The sequence below is a fragment of the Rosa chinensis genome, chromosome 7 (assembly GCF_002994745.2).
Source record: "Rosa chinensis cultivar Old Blush chromosome 7, RchiOBHm-V2, whole genome shotgun sequence".
NCBI lineage: Eukaryota > Viridiplantae > Streptophyta > Magnoliopsida > Rosales > Rosaceae > Rosa > Rosa chinensis.
In genome coordinates, this window is record NC_037094.1 from 16,662,293 (window position 1) to 16,685,314 (window position 23,022).

Below are 23,022 nucleotides of genomic sequence, written 5' to 3' on the forward strand. Positions count from 1 at the left end.
TAATTTTCAACTAACCCCGGCAATCTTCTTCTTTTCTTTAGAATTAAGTTTTGTACTTCTGTAGATAAATGCCAAGCCTTCTACATCAAATATCTTGCAAGGGACTATTTTTCAAAACTTTATTATTAATTTTTTTTTTTTTGTTTCAACAAGATCTCAACCTCAAAGGATACAAATGAGTGAATAATTCACCGATACACTAATGGCATGGCTAGATATAATGCAACAGATGCAATAGTTCGACAGTCGATTTGATTAGCTCACCCCCAATACCTCATATCAAAATAGTAACATGATGATGCAGTTGGTGAAATGAAATATCTTAACTATCCTTAGACTATATGTTAATTTAAAATAATTTTTAATATAACTTCCCAATCCCACTATACCTAAATATAACTTCTCAATCCCACTATCTCCATATATAACTTCCTACAATTAGGGCTGTCAATGGGTCGTGTCAAGTTGGGTTCGTGCCGGGTCAAGGTATTTGTTGTGTCCCAAGATACAAACTCAAACTCAACCAATTTAATAATCGTGTCAAAAATTTAAACTCAAACCCAACCTATTTATTAAACGGGTTACCCGTTTCCAACCTGCTTAACCAATTTAATAAATAGGTCATGTCGTGTTAGACAAAATGATTATTTAAGGGTTAACAATGTGACCCATTTAACTAAAAAAATGCACAAATTGATTAAATTCACTTAAAACTCCACAAGACGAAAAATATAAATAATTATATATAATTCATAAATAATTAAATCCAATTATTATAAAGCAAAATATTTCAAATTGTCTAATCATATGATCAAATACTCCCAACATCCAAAATTTCAAGAAGAAGTATAGCATAATCGGGTTCACTTCATGTTGGCGGGTTGACCCGTGGCCAACCCATTTATTAAATGGGTCATGGCGGGTTAACCCACGACCGACCCGCTTTTTAATCGTGCGGGTTCAACCCGCTTTATTTCGTGCTGATTTCGAGTCGTGTTATTGGGTCGTGTCAGAATTGACAGCCTTACCTACAATTTCCATAGATAATTTCCTACTATTTTTTTTCTAAAAAGTAAAACTAAAAATAAAATGTTTCACACATGCATCGCATGCATCAATTAATAAGACTAGCTATTTATAATAAGAGGTAGGTTCATGTGTTTCAGGTGTTTCGCATTGTTTCAGTGGTGGAAACGGGATGGTGGGGAGAGCTTCCATCTCCGAGATCCGGTACCTGTCAACTATGAACAGAGGTCAGAGGGAAGACCGAGCTAGCCAGCCTTTGACTCTCTGATGCCTAAGTCAGATACAAGTGGGAATGTAGACTAGGTAGGAGTTAGTAGAGAATGGTAGATTACCTTGAATGAGTGAAGACATGTATTTATAGTATGGGAATGGGCTTGTCACCCCTTTGTTTCCAATGTTGGACTAGTTGTGTATGGTATCAGCATCATGTCTGGGTTTTATTGGCGTTACTTTAAGTGGCTAATGAGCCTTGTGCTTCCGATACTTGTGCCTGAGATGTATCTATACCAACAGTCCTCCAAGTCCCCGGTCAAGAGTTCTCTAGCTTGGGTGGGGAGTTTGTCTTTGGTAGAACTATCAGAAGTGCAAGGTGAGTATCCTTGCCACGTGGCTTCCTTACAACCATTACCCGCAGTCCCCCAAGTCCCCAACTAAGAGGACTCTTGACTCGGGTGGTGATTTCAAAACGGGGCAAGCATTCATTGGACATTTGACAAGAGTGTCTTCCTTGGAGTAACCAGTCCCCCAAGCCCTAGGAAAGAGGGTCTGGACTAGGGTTTATTATCATATGGCATCAGGTGTACTCGATACAAAGTGTACTTATGGAGAGAACACGTGGCGATATTGTGTTGTCTAATGGAGAGATGAGACATGGCGATATTGTATGATGGAGAGAACACATGGCGATATCATGTCGTGTAATGGAGAGATGAGACATGATGATATCATGTAATGGAGATAAAGCATGGTAATATAGAATAGAGAGATAAAACATGGAGATATCGAGTGTTGGAGAAAGATAACCCATGTCGATATCATATAATGGAGAGAACACATGGTGATATTGTATAATGGAAAGAAGACTTAGCAATATCGTATCGTATAATAGAGATAAAACATGGCGATACCGTGTACTGGATAAAGATAACCCATGCCGATATCATATAATGGAAAGAACACATGGAGATATCAAAGGGAAAATTTTAAGAACAGTGCACGAAGTTTGGCCCACTATTAATTTTCGTACACGAAGTTACAAATTATGAACTTTGGTACACGAACATTTGTTCCCGACCAAAGACTTGTACACGACGTTAATGACGCCATTAGAAGGTGTGAAATGTGGCAATTTTTTAGGGGTAAATATGTCCTTTCACTGTTCATCTTCTCCAAACCTCTCTCCCCTCTCTCTGCAATATCAGATTTTTTTTTTCTTCTTCTTCATACCTCAACACAAATTGTTCTTCTTCTTCATTTGGATTCTACCATTTGTTTCCTTCTCACCCTTCTTGATCAACCCGAAATGCCAACACATCAAATAAGGCCAAGCCAAATATAGTTCTAAACAGCCTTCCTGATCCCATAAACAAAATATAACAGTCCCTTCCTCAGGATGAGTTCCTCTCCACAAAGAACACCATAATCCTAATCCAACCCGAAACCAGCCTCCCACAAATCGAAACCAAAATCAGCACCTCCCATTTCCACAGTATCAATTTCCACAGATTCATCTCTCTCAAAACTCTTATAAAACATTTTCTGGGAAATTATTGCACAAAATCTCCACCTAACCAAAACAAACCAGAAACTAAGTCCTTACTGTAGGCGAATTCGGCTGCTCCCAACCATATCCTGCAAATTGCAAACACAAAAAGCAAGAGGTAATACAAATGAGAGAGAGAGAGATCCAGAACTAGAGTCACGAAATCGATTTCAAATCAGATCTGATACAAACAGAAGATACAAATCTAAGTGAGTGTGAACGAAGTAGAGGCTTCACTCACCTTGAAAGCCATTGTGAATACTGAGAAGGAAGAGAAGAGGCACGAGCATAGAAAGCAGAACCAGGTCTAAGACTCCTACCACCAAACCTTTCCATCTCTTCTTTCCGGCGTACGCCATCTCTCTCTCTCTCGCCGTCGTCGCCTCCTAATTCAATATCATACCACCGTAAATTTCCCCATCCACGGCGACGATTCCAACCGCAATCCACCGCAATTTCAGCTTCTCCTTCGTCTCTAGCTTCTTTTTCTTCTTCTGGTTCTCAAATGCGGCGAACCACTCTTGGCCGTGGAATCAAAAACCGACACGCCGTAAAAGGTGTGGTTCTTCTCCAGCATGTATCATTCAGATTCTTCCAGTGTGATTATGCAGCTCTCTCTTTCGCTTTGTCTATGTGAGAGTCTGTGTCACTGCGATTCAAATCAGCATCGATGCCTTGACGTTGATAACGTCATTAGGGACTGTGGTGGGGAGAGAGGGATGATCGGAGGGCTGAGAGAGGAGGAGGGTGTAGGAAGAAGAAGAGAGAGGAGGGATTATAGAGAAGGGTTGTGCGAAGGAGAAGAGAGATGGGTTTGCGGTGAAAACCCTATTCTACCCTTTATTATATGGATAATGACATACCCACTGACGGGGTTATTGACGTCGTGTATAAAAAGTTGGTCGGGTTTATAAGTTCATGTACCAAAGTTCATAATTTGTAACTTCATGTATGAAAATTAATAGTGGGCCAAACTTCGTACACTGTTCCTAAAATTTTCCCCGATATCAAATAAAGGATAGTGTGTCGTAATTATGCTCATGGTGATATTGGATGTTTTCTAGGATAGTGCTAGGCTATGTTAACACAACCATGCTTGTAGTTATTTCATCTTGATCATATGTTTGGCCATTTCAGCTTGATCGCATTTAGACATTTCACCTTGATCGTATTTCATTTAGCCATTTGATTTTGGTCACATTTAGGCATTTCACGTTGATTGTATTTCATTTAGTCATTTGATTTTGGTCGCATTTAGGCATTTCACCTTGATCGTATTTCATTTAGGCATTTCACCTTGCTCACCTTTCATTTAGGCATTTTGCCTTGATCGCCTTTCATTTAGGAGGTGGTGCCGCGAGTGTGGTGGTGATGATGCAGATGCGAACTTCGGCTAAGGGATGGCACCAACTCCTTACCTGGGCTTTCTGGGCCTTGACATTCCATTTGGGCCCCATGTGGGCTTTTGCTATTAGTTTTTTTCTGCTTTATTGTTTTAGTTTATTTATTGGTTCCAATAAGTCCCCATCAAAGCATGGTTGGCGATCATGGGGTTTGTCTCAGTCTGCACACTCAGTGTGTCTTGCCTGACCTAGTGAGATGGCTATCTGTCTTAAAATGGATGCAACCTCCTAGTGGCAGAATGAAACAGAGTGTTGCCGGATTAGATTCCGTACGGCAACATAGTAGGAAAGCTGCGCTTTTTGTTATGATGTTTCTCCTTAGTAGAGTTATCTTTCCGTTATGTCATTGCTTTGTCAAAGCAAATAGAGTAGTCAATTGTGCACTATTTGCTAACTAGTGCATGCTAGAATACATTACTTATTGTAATATGGAGTTATTGTATTCTATTGTTTCATTAATCAAGGCCTGAGGGCAGCCGCACCGGCCCTCCTTCAAAAAAAAAAAAAAAAAAAACAAGAATTTCGGCCAGAAAATCTAGAAGAACCTATTTAAGCAAATGCAACTCATTCAAGTCTAAAGGATGCTCACATTCAATTAGATAGAGAAGAAGCATACCACCTTCTTGTGTCTACTCCCCCTCCATTGTTTGTTTTGTTTTTGTTTTTTTTTTGTTTTTTTTATTTTTTTTACAGTAAATTGACATCATTAGGAATCAATATATAGCTAAAGGCTAGAAAATTTGGAAAAACCTATTTAAGCAAATGCAACTCATTTAAGTGTAAATGATGCTCACATTAAAGCAAGTGAATCAAGCAAGAACATCCTTCTTTCTCAAAAAAAAAAAAAATAATAATAATAATAATAATAAAATCATTCATCTATCCCCTACCTATCAAGCACACAATTGTGGTACATATAAGAAAGCTAGAAACATCTCAGAAATCTCGTAGAAGCCCTCCATACCCAAATAGGCTTAAAGACCATATGTTGACCCAAAATGCTCAAGAATGTCCAACTCTTCGGCTAGGTCCGCCCAAATCACTGAGTAGTAAATATTCTAAAAGCTCATAACACAAGCCCAAACAACTCAAACCTGAGTTCTGCCCAGAATCCCAAATCTAAGCTAGAGCAGAAGCATGCGCGATCAATGCCTCCATCATATGCACCTCTGCCATCCAGCCTTTGGACAGCCAACCCCTCCCACAGATAATGACCCAATCAAGCGCCGATGTCAGAATCTCCCTACCTCCGAATCCAAATTAGTCCAAGCTGGCTCCCCTTCCAAATTGTTGGTGAGGGGTGGCAATAGTAATTTTTCGTTTCTAATAATTTTCTCTCGACTAAAACCTTCTCCAATATTTTTTTTGTTTCTATTTATAAATGGATATCTTTAGTTGTAAGTCACTATATATAAAATCAAAACTAAACATTTCACTTTCATAAGCTTCAAATTTCAGTGCGTATAATTTGTAATTTGCGGTTGTTTCAGTAATAATATTTTAGGTAATGACTTTTCGATCAGTTATACTTTTGTAAATCGTTCATGTATTGGCCGGATTAGGCTATGCAGGTTGCCTTTCAATTCCTTTTGTGTAACTATTGAATTCGGACTGGTTAGTGACCACTGTACGGAGAAGAAACATACAATACTGGATTGATCAGGCACAAAAATTCTATGGTAAAAATGAATATATGTATTTCTTCTCTTGGAGAATAGTACGTACATTAGTAATGGAACCCTGAAATATCCTAAACCAAGAGTGTTTGTTTCCATTTTCAAAAGGGCAATGATAAGCGGCCTCAATGAAACTTAAGATTTGTGGCCTCAAATCCTAGGTGTGATGTCATGTAAGTAAATAAAAATTTATTTTCAATTCCATATAATATATTTTGCCACATCATATTATTTCAACACCACCTTTACCCTTTTACATTTCATTTTAGATGTTAGGGGTGAATCAATTACATTAATGAATTTAATTATGTGACAAAAAAATATCAGCTATTAATTATATTTTAAAATAAGAGATGTGTCTACAAATTCTTTGATCAATATTTTTCTTCATTTAATTAAATTCTCTCCTTTAATTTTTCTTCCCAAATGGCATTAATATATTGAATTATGTGTCAAGAAATAGACGTTAACTTTTCTTTTTAAATATTGATTAATTTCATCTAAAAAAAAATATAGCATTAGTAAATTGAATTTGGGAAATACTTATGTCTAAATTAAGAGGTAAGAAAAAATTACACGTTAGCAACCATTATTTAACATCTACAATCTAAATATAAGGGAAAGACAACCAAAAATAATAAATTCAGATCTAACGTTTAAACCCTAGCTACATAAAGAGAAAACAATTAACAAAAGAATATATACAATTATGCTACGTTGTAATCGTGTTACATATCGAGTTATTTTTCCATTGTGTCACTGCACTTTCAAAGTAAATGGAGCAGTCAGTAGAGCGCTTTTTGCTAGTTGGTGTTTGTTAGAATACAAGTATTGTGTAGAGATTCCTGATATTATTTCGGGACATATTCTAGTTGTTTATTGTAATAAGGGGTTTAGGCTCAATGTCCCCCCCCTTGTATTTAACAGTTTCATTAATCAAGGCTTGAGGGCAGCTGCACTGGCCCTTCTTTCAAAAAAAAAAAAACAATTAATTAACAAAAGAATATATACAATCATATGAATATGTATTTTTCACATTATATTTTTAAAATTTGTAGGAACCCAACAAAGGTTGAATTCATATACATGTGTTATACAAATCTATTAATCAAATGTACGTGCAAATCTATTGACTGAATTACATGAAATTTTTTCTACTCTCGATTGAAGAAAGAAAAAATTGTTGTTTAAATCTAAGCATGAGTGTTTTGAAAAAAAATGAAAGAAAGCCAATTTTTTAATATTTTTTTAGAAGAAAGCCAAAATAATTTAGAGTAGTTAGATTTTAGAAGGATAAGATAGTCTTTTTCTTAAGAATTACATGACATGAAGTGTATAGATAACATAGTATGACACCTAAAATTGAGGTCACAAATCATTTTCCTTTTCTACTATTATGAAGACTCTTTCCATCCGCCAAAGAATTCTTCGGGTATTTTGCTGGGTACCTAATAAACAAGAATGGGCAATAAGTAAGTCAAAAAATACTTAATAAATTATGAACTTCGATTCAAATATATATATATATATATATATATATATATAAATAAACAGAGAGGATCAGAAGCGGACGTCTGCATAGATGCAAAAGTGCAGACATCCATCCTCAAAACTCGATCAGGCCTCGATGGCAGAGCTGCTGTTGCCGGTGCTAAATCAGGCCTATGATGTCGAGCCTCTTCTTGTCTCTAGACCCGTCGATGAAGAGTTCGAAGTCGACCTTGATGGTGCTTGAAGTTTCAGGCGAGCTTGCTAAACATATCTTCGACTCCGATCACCTGAGCCTTCGCCTTAATTGTCACGCCGTCCGGGATGTCTGTAGTGTTCGTCTGGCAACAGCAGCGCATCGAGGCCTCAACATATATATAGAGTATTTATAGTATATGTATGCATAATATAGAGTACATGTGGCCGTTTGGTCTAGCATATGAACAATCGACTCGTTACTATGTTAACGTTACGTAGCATTCAACCCATACACAATTAGCAATATATATGGCAATAAGGTTGTGAAGACGCTTAATCGTATATATTGTTGTGCAGGATTTCACTACTTTACATGAAGTTTATAGCCTCAAGGCCTCAACATTTAAATATCTGCAGAAAATTAACTACTGATCGAAGATGGGAAAGAACAAGCACGTACTGAAGGAGTGAAGCTAAGGCCAACTTTAATCTCTCCGTAGTATTTTTTGTTCCTTAGTACATTGTATTTCATTGGTGGGAGTTTCCCTTCTTGGAATAGTGTTTTTAGTGGAATGCTGCAATCATCATGAAACCAGAATAAGTCAGAATACATTGGAAAAACAATAAGAAATTGAAATAATTAATCGAATCAAATATACACATATATCAATTTACCTTAACTCTCCTACAAAATCATCCCTGGTAGCAGTGTCCTTGTCCATGATCGTCATTTTGAGTTCAGTAACACCCTCAGTTACTCGGAAAACAAACTTCTCATTCCATTCTGGGTTAGACCCTTGTGCTGCACAGGCATTTTTTTTTTTTCAATTATCAAATTTAGACCTAGATATACTTAATTTAAATCATTTCTCGCATTGATCGAAATTAAACTCACATGCTGCCACTTTGCTCCTTTTTTCCTGGTTTTTGCACTTGAGGATGACGTAAGGATCCATCTTACCAAAGAACTCTGTGTTTTTTAGACCCTTGGCCTTCATAAGTTGAACGTCTAAGGTTCCTTGAGGCATCTTTACTTTTCAGAGCGAAGCAAAAATCCCAAGAGAAAAAGAGATCGCAACGGAATTTTGGGTTTCCTGACAAGCTTCAACTCCTTTTTTCTGTTGGATCTCTTTCCCTGTGTCTCAAAATGGTTTATATATTAAGCGACCCTAGGGGAAACCAACTTGGATTCTGAACTTTCAGATAATGGTTACAGCTAGGGTTCCGGACATATATAGCTGTTAAAACCAAGTCAAATAAGGACCTGGTGGGTGGATAAGAAGGACACACTTCCCGTGAGTGTAGGCTCAAGTGCTTTACCGTTCAAATTATTAGCCTAAAAATGACAAGAAGGTTTTTACTGTTCATTAATAGGAGGTTTAGATGTAAGTTTTGTATAACAAGAGCGACCCTCTTTGAACTTAACTCGTTTAGTCTTATTTTATTTCTATGGAATCATTAATCATGATAATGGATGTAATAATTAAATATTATAACATCACATAATTCTTTATTTTAATTTATAAATATAGTTATCATAGTTATGTTGAGAAACATATAGCGAAATTTTATAAGGTGATGATATCACCAGTTAATCAAAGGTAGTGAGCAAATTCAATCTCATGATCGATATAACAAATGATGCAATTTTGAATACGTATTCAACTTGAGATGCGGTCAGATGCCTATTGATCAGTTTTCGAGTAATATAACATAGAATACGAGTTTTTTGAACCACACGTGCTATCATCTAAGGGCAACTCTAACCATTGGCACCATTTGGGAGTGCTATTCTCATTTTAGCACCCCCTTGTTGCACTATTCATTTAGGACTCAATTCTCATCTCCAACCATGAAGTGCTATATGGGGGGTGTTATTTTCACTATTCTTGAGTAAAATATAATATGAGTATAATTTTGATGAATATTATATTAAAAATATCTTAATTTAATTAAATAAGGTAAAAAAATATAATTTAACATTTTGAAGTCCCAACAGTCAGCACAGCATGGCGGGGCCCACTAGAGCAGGAAGCATGCAGGTCACTTTTCTCTCTCTAGCGCAATTGCGCGCGTGCTCTTCCTCCCCCCTTCTTATTTCCACGCGTCCTTCTCCTCTTCATTCTCCGGTGCGTCTCTCTCTCTCTTGGGCTATGCTTAGTATGATATCTCCAAACTTTATATTTATACTCTTTTTAGGCGATACCAAATAATTAAACAAAATATATTAACCTTTGGAAGACATGAGGTTCGAACTCCCAACCTCTTTCACAACAACTCCACGCCCCACCACTGGAGCACAAACTGTCCTCAGTATGATATCTCCAAACTTTATATTTATACTCTTTTTAGGCGATACCAAATAATTAAACAAAATATATTAACCTTTGGAAGACATGAGATTCGAACCCCCAACCTCTCTCACAACAACTCAACTCCCCACCACTAGAGCACAAACTGTCCTTGATATACAACCTCCAAAATTTATATTTATAATCATTTAAGGAGATACTGAATAATTAAACAAAATATATAATCTTGGAAGACATGAGATTCGAACCCCCAACCTCTTTCACAAGAGTTCAACTCCCCACCATTGGAGCACGAGCTGCCAGTGTTATAATCTCTACAAACGTTTTATTTATACTGTTCTTAGGTGATTTTAATCTAACAGAATCTCCTCTCTCTCTCTCTCTCTGTCCTGGTCTTCGACCTTTCTTCTTCTTCTGCGTTTAGTTCCTGCAATTCTGCTTCATCTTTTTTTCTTTTTTCTTCCTCCAATCCCCAATCTCCATCAAATCAACATCAGATTAATCCCCATCAAATTAACACATATAAACATCAGATAAATCTTCTTTTTTCTTCTGCGTTTAGTTCCTGCACATTAATCGGCGTAGGCGTAGGAAGTGGAGGTTGTGGGGGAGGAGGAGGGGAAGAGGTCAGAGGAGGCGAGGGAGTCGCGGAGGCCGGAGGAGGTGGGGGGAACGGGAGAGAAGAGAACGGGATGGGCGGCTGATGTCGCTTTTGGGAAGCGCACAATTTAACCCTGAAATATCGTTAGTAGTATAAGCAAATAGGGATCGTTCTATCCGGGGATTGAGGGTACACTTGTAATTGTGAAACAAATAAAGAAAAGTATTATTTACAAAAATAAAATAAAGAATATAAATATATACAATTGTATAAACAAATAAAGAATTAAAATAATAAAGTATTATTTACAAAAATAAAATAAAGAATAAATATATACAAGTAAACACAAATAAGGGGGATTATGATTCTTAAAATTAAAATTAAAATAAATAAAATAAAGAAAACATAAAAACATATATACAAGAGTGGAACGCAAGGAACAAAGATCAAAATCAATTCCATGTAATCAAATTCAATTCAAACCCTATAATTGTTCTTCCAAGTCATGAGAGAGGAGTTGATCATGTGAAACATTCGAAAGAAAATGATTTCCCATATTTTACTTTTCAATGCTAATTAACCTAAGCGAAAGCACCTAGATTAATCATATCAAACATGCAATCAAGCCCTAGAAAGCTAGTCAATCATGACATGTTCAACGCATTAGACATAGAGAAAGGCTATCAACTCAAGTGTACAACTTAGTTATGGAAAAGTCCACCTAATTGCAATCCTCTTCAATTAAATTCGATTCTTGTCCAGAACCTTTACTACTTTTGATTCAAGTTACACAAAACGAAAAGTCGATTTCATGTTCTTAAACCTAGCACCAATTACATGCAAATCCTATAAGTGTCGACCCAAATAAGATAAACATATAAAAGTTTTCTGTAAAGCAAATTTAATCGAACAAACTCACATAAGCAACTTAGAATCACAATTATGGAATTCGAAAACTTTATTTAAACATAGAAATTGGGCTTAAACTTTGCCCTAAACATTATTGTTAACTAGAAACAAGTTCATATGAATTCAAACAAGGAAAACAAAATATCATTACAAGGAAAAAGAATGAATTACACCGTGAGGGGAGATGGAGATGGAGAGCTTGAACGTTGGAATCTTGAATCTTGGAAGCAAGCCTTCAAGGTGGATGATGGAGGATATGATCTTCACGGCTCCTTCTTCTTCTTCCTCTCCTTGCTTGAAAATGCAGAAACTTAAAACTAGAGAATGGAAAAGGAAAATGGAAAGGAAATGGAGAGACAAAGAAGATGAGATGGATGAAGGAATGTGACTAAGGAAAATGGAGAGGAAATGGTGAGACAAGGAAGATGAGATGGATGAAGGAAGATGTTTTAGAGTGAGAGGAGAAGGTGTTTATATAGGGAAGAGAAAGAAGAGTGAAATTGGAAAAGATGGAGTAAATTAGTGTGAGTAATGATGGAGAAAACATGATGATTACACCCTAAAACATGGAATGTTTTTGGGTGATGATGATGGTGGATTAGTGTGAGAAATGATGGAGAAAACATGATGATTACACCCTAAAACATGGAATGTTTTTGGGTGATGATGATGGTGGATTAGTGTGAGAAATGATGGAGAAAACATGATGATTACACCCTAAAACATGGAATATTTTTGGGTGATGATGATGATGGATTTCCTACTCATTTACTTCAATTTTATCTCCACCATTTGTAGGTAAGTGTGGACATAATGCTCATTTCACCATCATTTACTCCAATGTACCTAAGAAAATAGAAATTGAGTTAAAAATCGATTCGTTAAGGAATTAACTAAGTAAAATGTGAGGAATTAACTATTAAAATACCGCATTAAAATGCTCCTATCAAATTCCCCCACACTTAGCTTTTGCTAGTCTCTTAGCAAAACAAAACAAAAAAAAATCCAAAACAGAACAAAGACTTGACAAAAAAAAGCAAGTGAATGACTCTATTGCTCCTAACTGTTGTCTCAGAGACTCCAAACTCATGGCTTTCACGTTAAACACTTAATCAAAATCACAAAGATAATTCCATGGTTAATAAACCTGTGACATTCATATGACTAAGCAAGATATGGAGAACTTAAGTTATACAGTGAATGATAGCATGTTTCGAACAAGTCCAATCCAAACTCACAGGGCATACTCTCGATTTTTCTCTCAGAAATGGCTATGCTTAAAAGCTTCACACTCAAGTATATGCAAGAGAACAAATTGTAAGGCGACAAACAGCTTGCATATTTCATCAATAAACACATTTTGTGAAGAAATTTTTAAAGACCTCATGAAATGACTAAGTGCACAAATAGACCTAAACCATAAGCTCGACTGCGTAACTGACTCCACTAACCAAAGATTGCCCATCTCAAGGATCAAGTTAGCACTTAAAACAGGTTGTAATGGGGCTAAGCTAGGGTTTTCGAAATGAAGATTAAGGATACAAAAAAAATCCTAAGGACCTAGCAGAGCATATAAGGACCACCTTATGTCATCATTTTTGTAGACCAAATATCATTGTTTTGGGCCAAACCTTCACTCTAACCAACATGGGAATGGACAAAGGCATAATTTTCAACTTTGAGCCTTCTACAAATTTGCAAGTCCAAAACCACACTTCAACATTTTCCCAAGAGTTTTCTTTTCAATTTTTCTTCTCTTTTGCCGCTTTTCTTTCTTTTCTTTTTTTTTTTCAAGGCAAAATTTTTTTTTTTCTTGGATTTTCCCCACCCCATACTTGTCTTTCATCGTCACCCCTACATACTATGTCATGCTCTACTAAGTCCTTAAGACAAGGGTAGAGATATCCTGTACTAAGCTCATGGTAGGGTAGTGAGGGTGATAAAACAAAGGTTTTCAACGTAGGCTCAAAGGGGTTCATTCTAAGGAGTCCCACGACGGGCACAATTGGGGACACATGCTTGTTTGGCTATGGTGGTTACCCTAATGCCTTCTATCCTATCCAGGATCAGTGCATATTATGGCATACAAGTTTTGACAGTCACAACAGCCGAGTTCTAGTACTCTCTAGTCCATTAAAATCTATGGCACATGATCATTGGATTTCCAAAGAATGATGAGGTTTTGCAAATACAGCCATGAAATTCTGAAATTATCAGTAAGCACTCAAAAAGAAAGTATTTTAGCTCAACAGCTCACTTGGGTCAAATGCATCAGACTTAATCCTAGCATGCTTAATGAACCAAGTTACAATCCTATCTCAAATCTTCATACAAGCATCACAATGTTGATTAACCACAGAATTCAATTAAGTCCTATTTTGATTGTGAAAACCTTCAGCCATGAATTCAGAGACATGTTCATCCTAGACGTTAGGAGCATCCTAAGACTCAAACAAACAAACAAAAACACTCTAAAACCAACATTTTTTTTTTTTTACAATTTAATTTAATTTCAACACTTAGGTACGGGAACAGGGAGTCTCGATGTGCAATAGGACTGAAACAGCTACCCTTTTTCAAGACTATGTTTAATCCAATATACCTTAGTGTAGCACAACATTAATTAAAAACACAATAAAAACACATTCCAACATCAACTATTTTTCATTTTTTTTTTTTATATACTAACTACTAAAAACACAATAAAGCAATAATCCTTCCCCCATACTTAATTCATGCATTGTCCTCAATGTATAACAAATATAAAGCATGCAAAGCATAAATCAAGCATAGAAGAGAAAGTTAATACAATGAAACCTAAAACAACCTAAAATTCATGAAAATAAAATAGAAGGAAGAGTTCAAGAAAGCAAATCTGCGTTTGATGGCTCCTCCACAGATACAGTTGAAATGGGTTGCCTCCCATGCAACGCTTAATGTTTAAAGTCTTTCAGCCTAGACTTGTACCTCCATTTACTCCTTTGGAGGAGCGGTATGCGGGCGAGTGGCAGCCCTCTTGCTGGTTTCAGCCTTCGGAGGCGGGTCCTCATGTTGTGATGCAGTAGCGTCCTTGCGAGGAAACCCAGGAGGATAACTCTGCAAGTTATTGACTTCCTGAGCAAGCTTGTTTATTGCAGTGTGACAGCGGATCAAAGAGAAGTTCATCTCAGAGATGTAATCGATCATGCATGTGACTCTCCAATCTGTCACCATAATACCATCGCGGAGAGAGGAGCGCAAATCATCAATAGAATCCGACAAGCTTTCCAGGGTGGCCACAGGCCGAGGAGCACGAGCAGCTGGTGAGGAAGAAGACTCTCCGGGATGCAGTCTGGGAGAGCGACGAGGCAGAGGAGGGGGACTGCGGGTACGCTCACGGATAGGATGATGGTCCCCTGGACCAGTAAGCCCAGCTCTAGTGGCCGCTTGACGACCTTCTTCTTCCAAAGAGAGAACACGGCGTTGATTGACGCCCCTGCGAGGGGTAACCTTGGTTCGAGCCATGAGGAAGTAGAAGGAATTTGAGACTGCACGCATAGAAAAACCTTAGTAAAATCTGGAGGAGACAAAAAATGATGTATATGTAAAGCACAAAATAGGGTAGAAATCTCAACAGGCACACGGTTTTAACAAAGCTTCTCCGGGAAGGAGAAGAGTTATGATAGTTCACGGCCCAAGAAACTCCCCCACGTGTAAATATTCCTTTCTTTTCCTGGATTTATGGCATGCTTTCGGCTATAGCTTGTCTGTCACGGATCCTCGAGATTCGTTTGATTCCCCCACGCGTCCTTTCTTTTCCTTGATTCACGGCAATTAAACCTGCTTTCGGCTGTAGCTTATCTGTCACAGCTCCTCGAGATCAGTTTGGTTCCCCCACGTGTCCTTCACGAGCCAACAGCTTTTCCGTGTTTTCGGGTGACTTTAATCCAACGCGTAGATTTAATCTCAGAGATCGTCGATCCAACGGTGGAGATCTGCTCACTCGTTCTATAAATAGGTGCATTCTGAGCGACTGTTCACTCCAAAAGAAAATTCTTCCGAGTTCCAGTCTTTCTCTCTTAACCCTTCAGCCTTTCTTTCGAAACTCAAATCCTTTCTTCATCAACATGGAACCACGAACTCTGCAACTAATGGAGTTACAAACCCAGCAACAAATGGAATTACAAGCCCAGCAACCAACCGAGGAGGGAGGAAGCATCCAAGCAGCCGGGAGTAGTAACCGATGGGCTCCCACACCGCCTCAACTAAGAATCCTCAAGGGCCTTTACTATGATAAGGGTTTTAAGTACCCAACTCCAGAGCAGATTCAAGAGATCTGCCTTCATCTGAAACAGTATGGGCAGATCGAGGACAAAAACGTCTTCTTTTGGTTCCAGAACCTCAAGGCTCGTGAGAGGCAGAAGTTGAAGGAATTTCAAAACGTTCCGGTTGGTGGATCTCTCGATCTTAATTTTGGTTCCACTGGTTCTACTAGTAATGACAGATCCACTGACAGATCCATTGATCTAAACTTTGGGTCACGTGTCGGCTATGGTGCTGATGGATCGATCATGGAACAACGAGGAGAATATCACCAGGAGATTGAAACCCTTCCACTATTCCCCATGCATGGTGAGGACATCTTGGGCAACATGAAGACTGCTTCCGAGGGAGGTGGCGGTTATGGCGGTGGCTCTCACATTTCCCTTGAGCTCAGTCTCAACTCCTACAGAGATGCAGACATGGCTTAGTATTATTATTATTATATATTTTTTTTTTATTTTTTTTTTTATTTTTTTTTTATTTTTTTTTTGTAAATAGCTGAATTTAATAAGACTGAATGAATGCAAATTTTTTTTTTTTTATATATATTTTTTTTTATATTTTTTTTATATAAATGACTCAAAAATAAAAGACAAATATATATATAGGACTCAAAATGAAAGACAAAAATATAAATCTCTTCCCCCACACTTAAATATTGCATTATCCTCAATGTAATCAATTAAAAGCATGCAATGAAATAAGTAAGCATAGATAGAAGACATTTACGAAAACAAATCCTAAAATAAAAACAATAGAGAAAAAATGAAAAATAAAAAGAAATAGGGAAAGAGAAAGCAAATCTGATTATATTCTAAATTGGGTTGCCTCCCAAGTAGCGCTTGTATTTTACGTCTTGCAGCCAGACGGTACCTACATTAAATAAAGTTAGTAACTATAATTAACAAAGAAATACAAAATAAAAACAAGTATAACTATTAATTACAAACTACAAGTATAATTAACAAGTATATTGTACATAAGACACAAGTTAAGTACTCAAGTGAGTATAAAACGTGAAAAGTATTTTTACAAGTTTAAAGTGTGAAACAACAAAATAATTTACACGTATAGAGTATTCACAAGTATTTCTTTTGTTATAAACATTATTGATATCAAATCAAATTCCAAGCGGTAAATCAAGTGGACGTGCGGCCCAAGTATAGTCGCCTAGACACAAACTCCCTTTCAAATCTTTTGGGCAACCTTACTGAAATGGCCAGGTAGGGGAGGACGAACACGAGAGGAAAAATCCATTTTGGCATGAGCTACTCCCACATAGTGGTTTAGGCCCATTTGCAAGCACTTCTGGATTCAAAAACCCGTCATGAACGTTGTCCCCTTCCTAGACACCATTTCACATAGGCTTTCTTACTAAGATGAAAAAGTTCATAAGTGTGAAGACAGTTCAACAAGTGTTAATAAAGGCCGCCCTCAACCTTAAGGGACCTGAGCTAGGTACCAGTAAGGGGTTTAGGCCAATATTAACAAAAGAGACTTCACCTATTCCTCTCAATTTACAACCTACAATTAAAATTCATGTTCAATAATATAAATAACATCCTAATTAATTTAAACTAAGTTTCAAACAATTTATATACAACAAATATATACAATAAATGATACAATTTAGCAAGTGATTTTTCAATCCCCGGCAACGGCGCCAAAAATTGATGTCGCTTTTGGGAAGCGCACAATTTAACCCTGAAATATCGTTAGTAGTATAAGCAAATAGGGATCGTTCTATCCGGGGATTGAGGGTACACTTGTAATTGTGAAACAAATAAAGAAAAGTATTATTTACAAAAATAAAATAAAGAATATAAATATATACAATTGTATAAACAAATAAAGAATTAAAATAATAAAGTATTATTTACAAAAATAAAATAAAGAATAAATATATACAAGTAAACACAAATAAGGGGGGATTATGATTCTTAAAATTAAAATTAAAATAAATAAAATAAAGAAAACATAAAAACATATATACAAGAGTGGAACGCAAGGAACAAAGATCAAAATCAATTCCATGTAATCAAATTCAATTCAAACCCTATAATTGTTCTTCCAAGTCATGAGAGAGGAGTTGATCATGTGAAACATTCGAAAGAAAATGATTTCCCATATTTTACTTTTCAATGCTAATTAACCTAAGCGAAAGCACCTAGATTAATCCTATCAAACATGCAATCAAGCTCTAGAAAGCTAGTCAATCATGACATGTTCAACGCATTAGACATAGAGAAAGGCTATCAACTCAAGTGTACAACTTAGTTATGGAAAAGTCCACCTAATTGCAATCCTCTTCAATTAAATTCGATTCTTGTCCAGAACCTTTACTACTTTTGATTCAAGTTACACAAAACGAAAAGTCGATTTCATGTTCTTAAACCTAGCACCAATTACATGCAAATCCTATAAGTGTCGACCCAAATAAGATAAACATATAAAAGTTTTCTGTAAAGCAAATTTAATCGAACAAACTCACATAAGCAACTTAGAATCACAATTATGGAATTCGAAAACTTTATTTAAACATAGAAATTGGGCTTAAACTTTGCCCTAAACATTATTGTTAACTAGAAACAAGTTCATATGAATTCAAACAAGGAAAACAAAATATCATTACAAGGAAAAAGAATGAATTACACCGTGAGGGGAGATGGAGATGGAGAGCTTGAACGTTGGAATCTTGAATCTTGGAAGCAAGCCTTCAAGGTGGATGATGGAGGATATGATCTTCACGGCTCCTTCTTCTTCTTCCTCTCCTTGCTTGAAAATGCAGAAACTTAAAACTAGAGAATGGAAAAGGAAAATGGAAAGGAAATGGAGAGACAAAGAAGATGAGATGGATGAAGGAATGTGACTAAGGAAAATGGAGAGGAAATGGTGAGACAAGGAAGATGAGATGGATGAAGGAAGATGTTTTAGAGTGAGAGGAGAAGGTGTTTATATAGGGAAGAGAAAGAAGAGTGAAATTGGAAAAGATGGAGTAAATTAGTGTGAGTAATGATGGAGAAAACATGATGATTACACCCTAAAACATGGAATGTTTTTGGGTGATGATGATGGTGGATTAGTGTGAGAAATGATGGAGAAAACATGATGATTACACCCTAAAACATGGAATGTTTTTGGGTGATGATGATGGTGGATTAGTGTGAGAAATGATGGAGAAAACATGATGATTACACCCTAAAACATGGAATATTTTTGGGTGATGATGATGATGGATTTCCTACTCATTTACTTCAATTTTATCTCCACCATTTGTAGGTAAGTGTGGACATAATGCTCATTTCACCATCATTTACTCCAATGTACCTAAGAAAATAGAAATTGAGTTAAAAATCGATTCGTTAAGGAATTAACTAAGTAAAATGTGAGGAATTAACTATTAAAATACCGCATTAAAATGCTCCTATCAGCGGCGTCGGAGGAGTGACGTGGCGGGGGGATCATGACGGGGGAGAGAGAGTTTCCGGAGGGGGGAATGTTGGAGACGGGAGGGGATGAGGCGATGGGCTCCGGGGCGGCGCAGATTCCGACTTGGAGGACCTTCGGGTCGCTGACGAAGAAGCTGAAAGAAAGCAAAGGGAAGAAGAAGCTGAAAAAGAAAAACAAGAAAGAAAGAAAGCAAAAAAATAAAGAATAAAAAATAATAATAAAATACTTTTGAGGGTAAATTAGTTTTTTAATCCTTATTTGTGCCTCACGTGCCTGACACGTGGTCATAGTTAACAGTTCCGTGATAAAAATTGACGGTAGGTACTCCGTTGACAAGAAAATTAGTGTTCAGGTATCACTTTGATCACTTTGAAAGTTCAGGTATCATTTCAAAAGTTCTCGAAGAGTTGAGACACTGTTGAAGTAAAAAACTCTTGATCAAATTTTGATTTTGAACCCTAAGATTGGAGTTGCCCTGATGTACATTTGATTTTTGCTTTAACGCCGAATAGTAGTACTAATCAAATTCATTGTATTCAACTATTCATGCAGTGATATAGGAAAATCCATCACTATGCTTAATGATTGCCATCAGCTGATACTAATCGAGTATCCTAACGTTTGGCAGAAAGGTGCAAGTAACTTTATGCCTACCGATATTAATTAATTTGAGCCTCACCATGCTTAATGATTGCCATCAGCTGATATGTTCAAAATTTTGCCATCTGATACTGAGAGGGCCCATATAGGTAGATGACCATGCAGCATGCAAGTATTTGATAAGATGTAAAGAGCTAAGAAATTTACTAATCTATTGATTCCTGACTTATCTTTCTTTTAACAATATTATTTGGCTAAGGGCAAGTTCATCCGTTGGGTCACCAGGTCACGGTCACTAAGTCACCAGGTCACCAGGGCAGGAAACTATTCACTGCCACTGGATCTTTGCTTCCACCCGTTGGGTCAGGGTCACCAGTCAGTTACTGTTCATCGAATATTTTATTATTTTTTTTAGTGTAAATAAGAAATGTATGATGTAAATAAATACTATTGATGAACATTTTGGAAACAAAAATTTCGGAAGATGAAAGCTATGAGGAGGAGGAACAAAAAAATATGAGGAAGTAAAAATGATATAATGATATATTTTTTTGTGTGAGAGATAAAATAGGAGGTGAGCAAATTTTGTAATAATTTTTTTTATTACCGTTGTAATCTAACCTTTGCCTCTTAACTGATTTTTTTTTCACCTCAATTGCTCCTTAATTATTCACCGTAGGATCCATTTTCATATTCAAAAGCCATGGTCCAGATCTGTGGACTGATGCCGCTACAGGACAAAAAAGGGATGCCACGCGCCTGCTGGGTTGTCCCCGCTAGAGGACAAGAAACTGGAAAGCAACTCCTTGCCAAAGCGCGTCTCCCTCTCCTCTTCTTTTTGGGCCACGCTGGCATCCTGGGTCACGGGCTCAGTCACCCTCCTACCCGAGTTTGTGACCTGGGCCTCCCACTGTGGTTTTGCCCCAAGCCCGGTGGAATCATGAATAGTGGAGCTGGGTCACCATTTCTGCTGCTTTTGACGTGGTGCCCGGGCAATAGGATGCCCGGTGAACTTGCTCTAAACAGGTCTTGTTGGCTTAGACTGACCACAGCCACTAAAAAATGGACACATGTCCATTTAAACAAATTTATCTGCAGCTCAGCGGACATAACAAGGGATATCGATCATTGTTTGATATATTTATTATAATATTTTAAATAGACATATGTCTGTCCTTTAGTGACTGTAGTCAACCTAAGCTAGGCAGACCTAGTTAGCGAAGTAATACCCTTCTCTTGATTGATCTTTATTACTCAATCTTCAAACGTCGTGGGATTTGCACTTAGTAGTTAGTACCATAAGGCCACGTTGGTTCACGAAAATGAAGTATCAGGAAATGAAATTTGTTCCTTTCCTGTGTTTGGGATGCAAAAGGGAAGGAAATAGTTTCCTGAAGAAAGGAAAAATAAGGAGGAAAGTGATTCCTTCCAAATCTCAAATGAATCACTTTCCTCCCTTTTTTCCTTACATTTATTACTCACAACATATTATTTTATTATCTTATTTACAAACTTTTTAACAACTTTCCTGATAACTTTCTTTATGTTATCAAACATCAGAATGGAAAGTTGTTGGGAAATTTCATTTCCCTTCCCATGGGAAAAACAAAGGAATTACTTTCCTTTCCGTGAACCAAACGAGGCGTAAGTTCTTTCATCTGTTCCGAACATTTTTTTCTGAGACTAGACCACATGCTTGAAAGGTTAAACAAGCAAGCTAGAGATATCTCGTTTAAGATAGTCATTTCGACATGCATGTGTGTAAAAAATACATCAACATTGAGGTAGCTAACTGTAAACAGAGACGATCAAAATTTGTAGAATATGCAAGTTTATTTGAAATCATTTTGGTTACAAAGTACACTTAAGTACCACAACATACAACAACAAGAAGACAGTAGAAACACACATTATTGATCCAAACGGAAACTCATAGGCCAATATATCAACAAATATTGGGCTGTCAAATTACTCTTCACTCTTGTCAGTTATCATCTCCAAAGGGAAATTACCAGGGTTTCCTGTGGGGCAAAACACAACCCTATAGTTAGTCCCACCAGGGCATGTAAATGTGCTAGTAGGATCATCCTGAGGGTAACTATAAGCATCCGGGCACCTAGTCTTGAAAAATTTTGAGAAATTTGTTGGTCCACAGCTCCCCTGCCCATTTGTGCAGCAATATTCATTGGTCTTAAAAACAGTGCAAGGGTTATTGCACCCACTAGGTACCCTCAACTCTCGAGGACACTGCCCGTTGATGTCCGCAGTGCACCGAATTCCCCTACACCTGCCGGTGGTTGGGCTAAAGTCCATTGGAATGTTGAAGCCATCGACTAAGGAAATGTCAATGAAGTCCATGTTTCCGAACTGGTTAAGGGCATATTCTGCCAAGGTGTTGGGAGGGACTCCCCATCCCTTGCACTCCAACGCCCCACAATCTCCCGTGGCACAACGGCCGCGGCCACTACTATCAAAATTGCAATTGGTACGCCCCCATATGCGAGCCATGGCCGTCCCCGGGGCAACGTTCAGTGTCCAGCTCTGGCCGCGGTCCAGGCGACGGCCTCCACCAGGAGAGGCGGCTGCCCAGACGGTGTAAGGGCACTCATTACGGATTACGAAAGTGGCTGCATTGGAGGAGATGATGAAAAAGAGGGAACTCACGAAAAAGAAGAAGATGAGGGGCATTTGGAAATTGGCCAAGGACTTCATAGTGGCTACAAGATCAAGCTTAATTCGTGTTTTGGTGAACTACATGCGAGGGAGTTTTTATAGATAAATAAAGTAAAGGCGGCTTTTGTATTGATGTAGATAATTACAAGCGCACATGTTCAGTGAATGGCTAGGGGGAGGCGGCCACGTGATTGCGCCAACCTTTATATATTGTAATAGATCATAATGTAGAGAGGACAAATCCTTATATGCTCCTTAAGTCCTTATATTATACATAGCACACCAGCTGTTCCTGTCTTCCTTTGACACGGACCAGCCATCCCTTATCGTTAGTCTTCTCAATTTCTGATTTTCTGATGCCATATAGAGTAAAATGTCCCGTTCACCTGGTCACTAGCTGACCATGGATTATATGGTCAGTGACCATCCGATTGAAATCGGACGGTTGACAGTTCTCTAATTTTTTAAAAGATAAAAGCTGTCAACCGTCCGATTGAAATCGGACGGTCACTGACCATATAATCCTTGGTCAGCTAGTGTCCAGGGGAACATCTCTGATAGAGTAAATTATTGTCTCTCCATGTAACATGTTCATCTCTTTTGCCTTCTGCTTTCTTTCTTT

The 23,022-nt window shown here is 37.5% G+C and overlaps 2 protein-coding genes across 3 annotated transcripts; both read right to left on the minus strand.

The window, feature by feature from the left end:
• Nucleotides 1-7,150: 7,150 nt before the first annotated feature.
• On the minus strand, nt 7,151-8,752 carry LOC112175903 (elicitor-responsive protein 3). Of its 2 annotated transcripts, none has more exons than XM_024313640.2 (4): nt 8,449-8,748; nt 8,229-8,355; nt 8,014-8,128; nt 7,151-7,315 (listed from the first exon to the last, which is right to left on the minus strand). In XM_024313640.2, the coding sequence occupies exons 1-4, from the start codon at nt 8,579-8,581 to the stop codon at nt 7,262-7,264; spliced, it is 429 nt and encodes a 142-aa protein (XP_024169408.1). In that variant the 5' UTR covers nt 8,582-8,748; the 3' UTR covers nt 7,151-7,261. The 2 variants fall into 2 exon arrangements, with proteins under 2 accessions (XP_024169408.1, XP_040365810.1); XM_040509876.1 differs by lacking the exon at nt 7,151-7,315 and adding an exon at nt 7,472-7,696 and having other exon boundaries at nt 8,449-8,752.
• A 12,789-nt stretch (nt 8,753-21,541) lies between these two features.
• LOC112179571 (thaumatin-like protein 1) lies at nt 21,542-22,486 on the minus strand. The gene has a single exon (XM_024318031.2). It carries the CDS (start codon nt 22,437-22,439, stop codon nt 21,696-21,698), a length of 744 nt encoding a protein of 247 aa, XP_024173799.1. The 5' UTR covers nt 22,440-22,486; the 3' UTR covers nt 21,542-21,695.
• Between the last annotated feature and the right edge of the window lie 536 nt (nt 22,487-23,022).

Excerpts from the sequence above, each read along its gene's own strand:
- LOC112175903 (XM_040509876.1), bottom strand. The coding sequence starts at position 8,581 with ATGCCTCAAGGAACCTTAGACGTTCAACTTATGAAGGCCAAGGGTCTA. Across the intron at positions 8,129-8,228 it reads GATTTTGTAGGAGAGTTAAG|CATTCCACTAAAAACACTAT; the intron begins GTAAATTGATAT and ends TGATGATTGCAG. Across the intron at positions 7,697-8,013 it reads GCCTTAGCTTCACTCCTTCA|ACGAACACTACAGACATCCC; the intron begins GTACGTGCTTGT and ends TGCTGTTGCCAG.
- LOC112179571 (XM_024318031.2), bottom strand. The coding sequence starts at position 22,439 with ATGAAGTCCTTGGCCAATTTCCAAATGCCCCTCATCTTCTTCTTTTTC.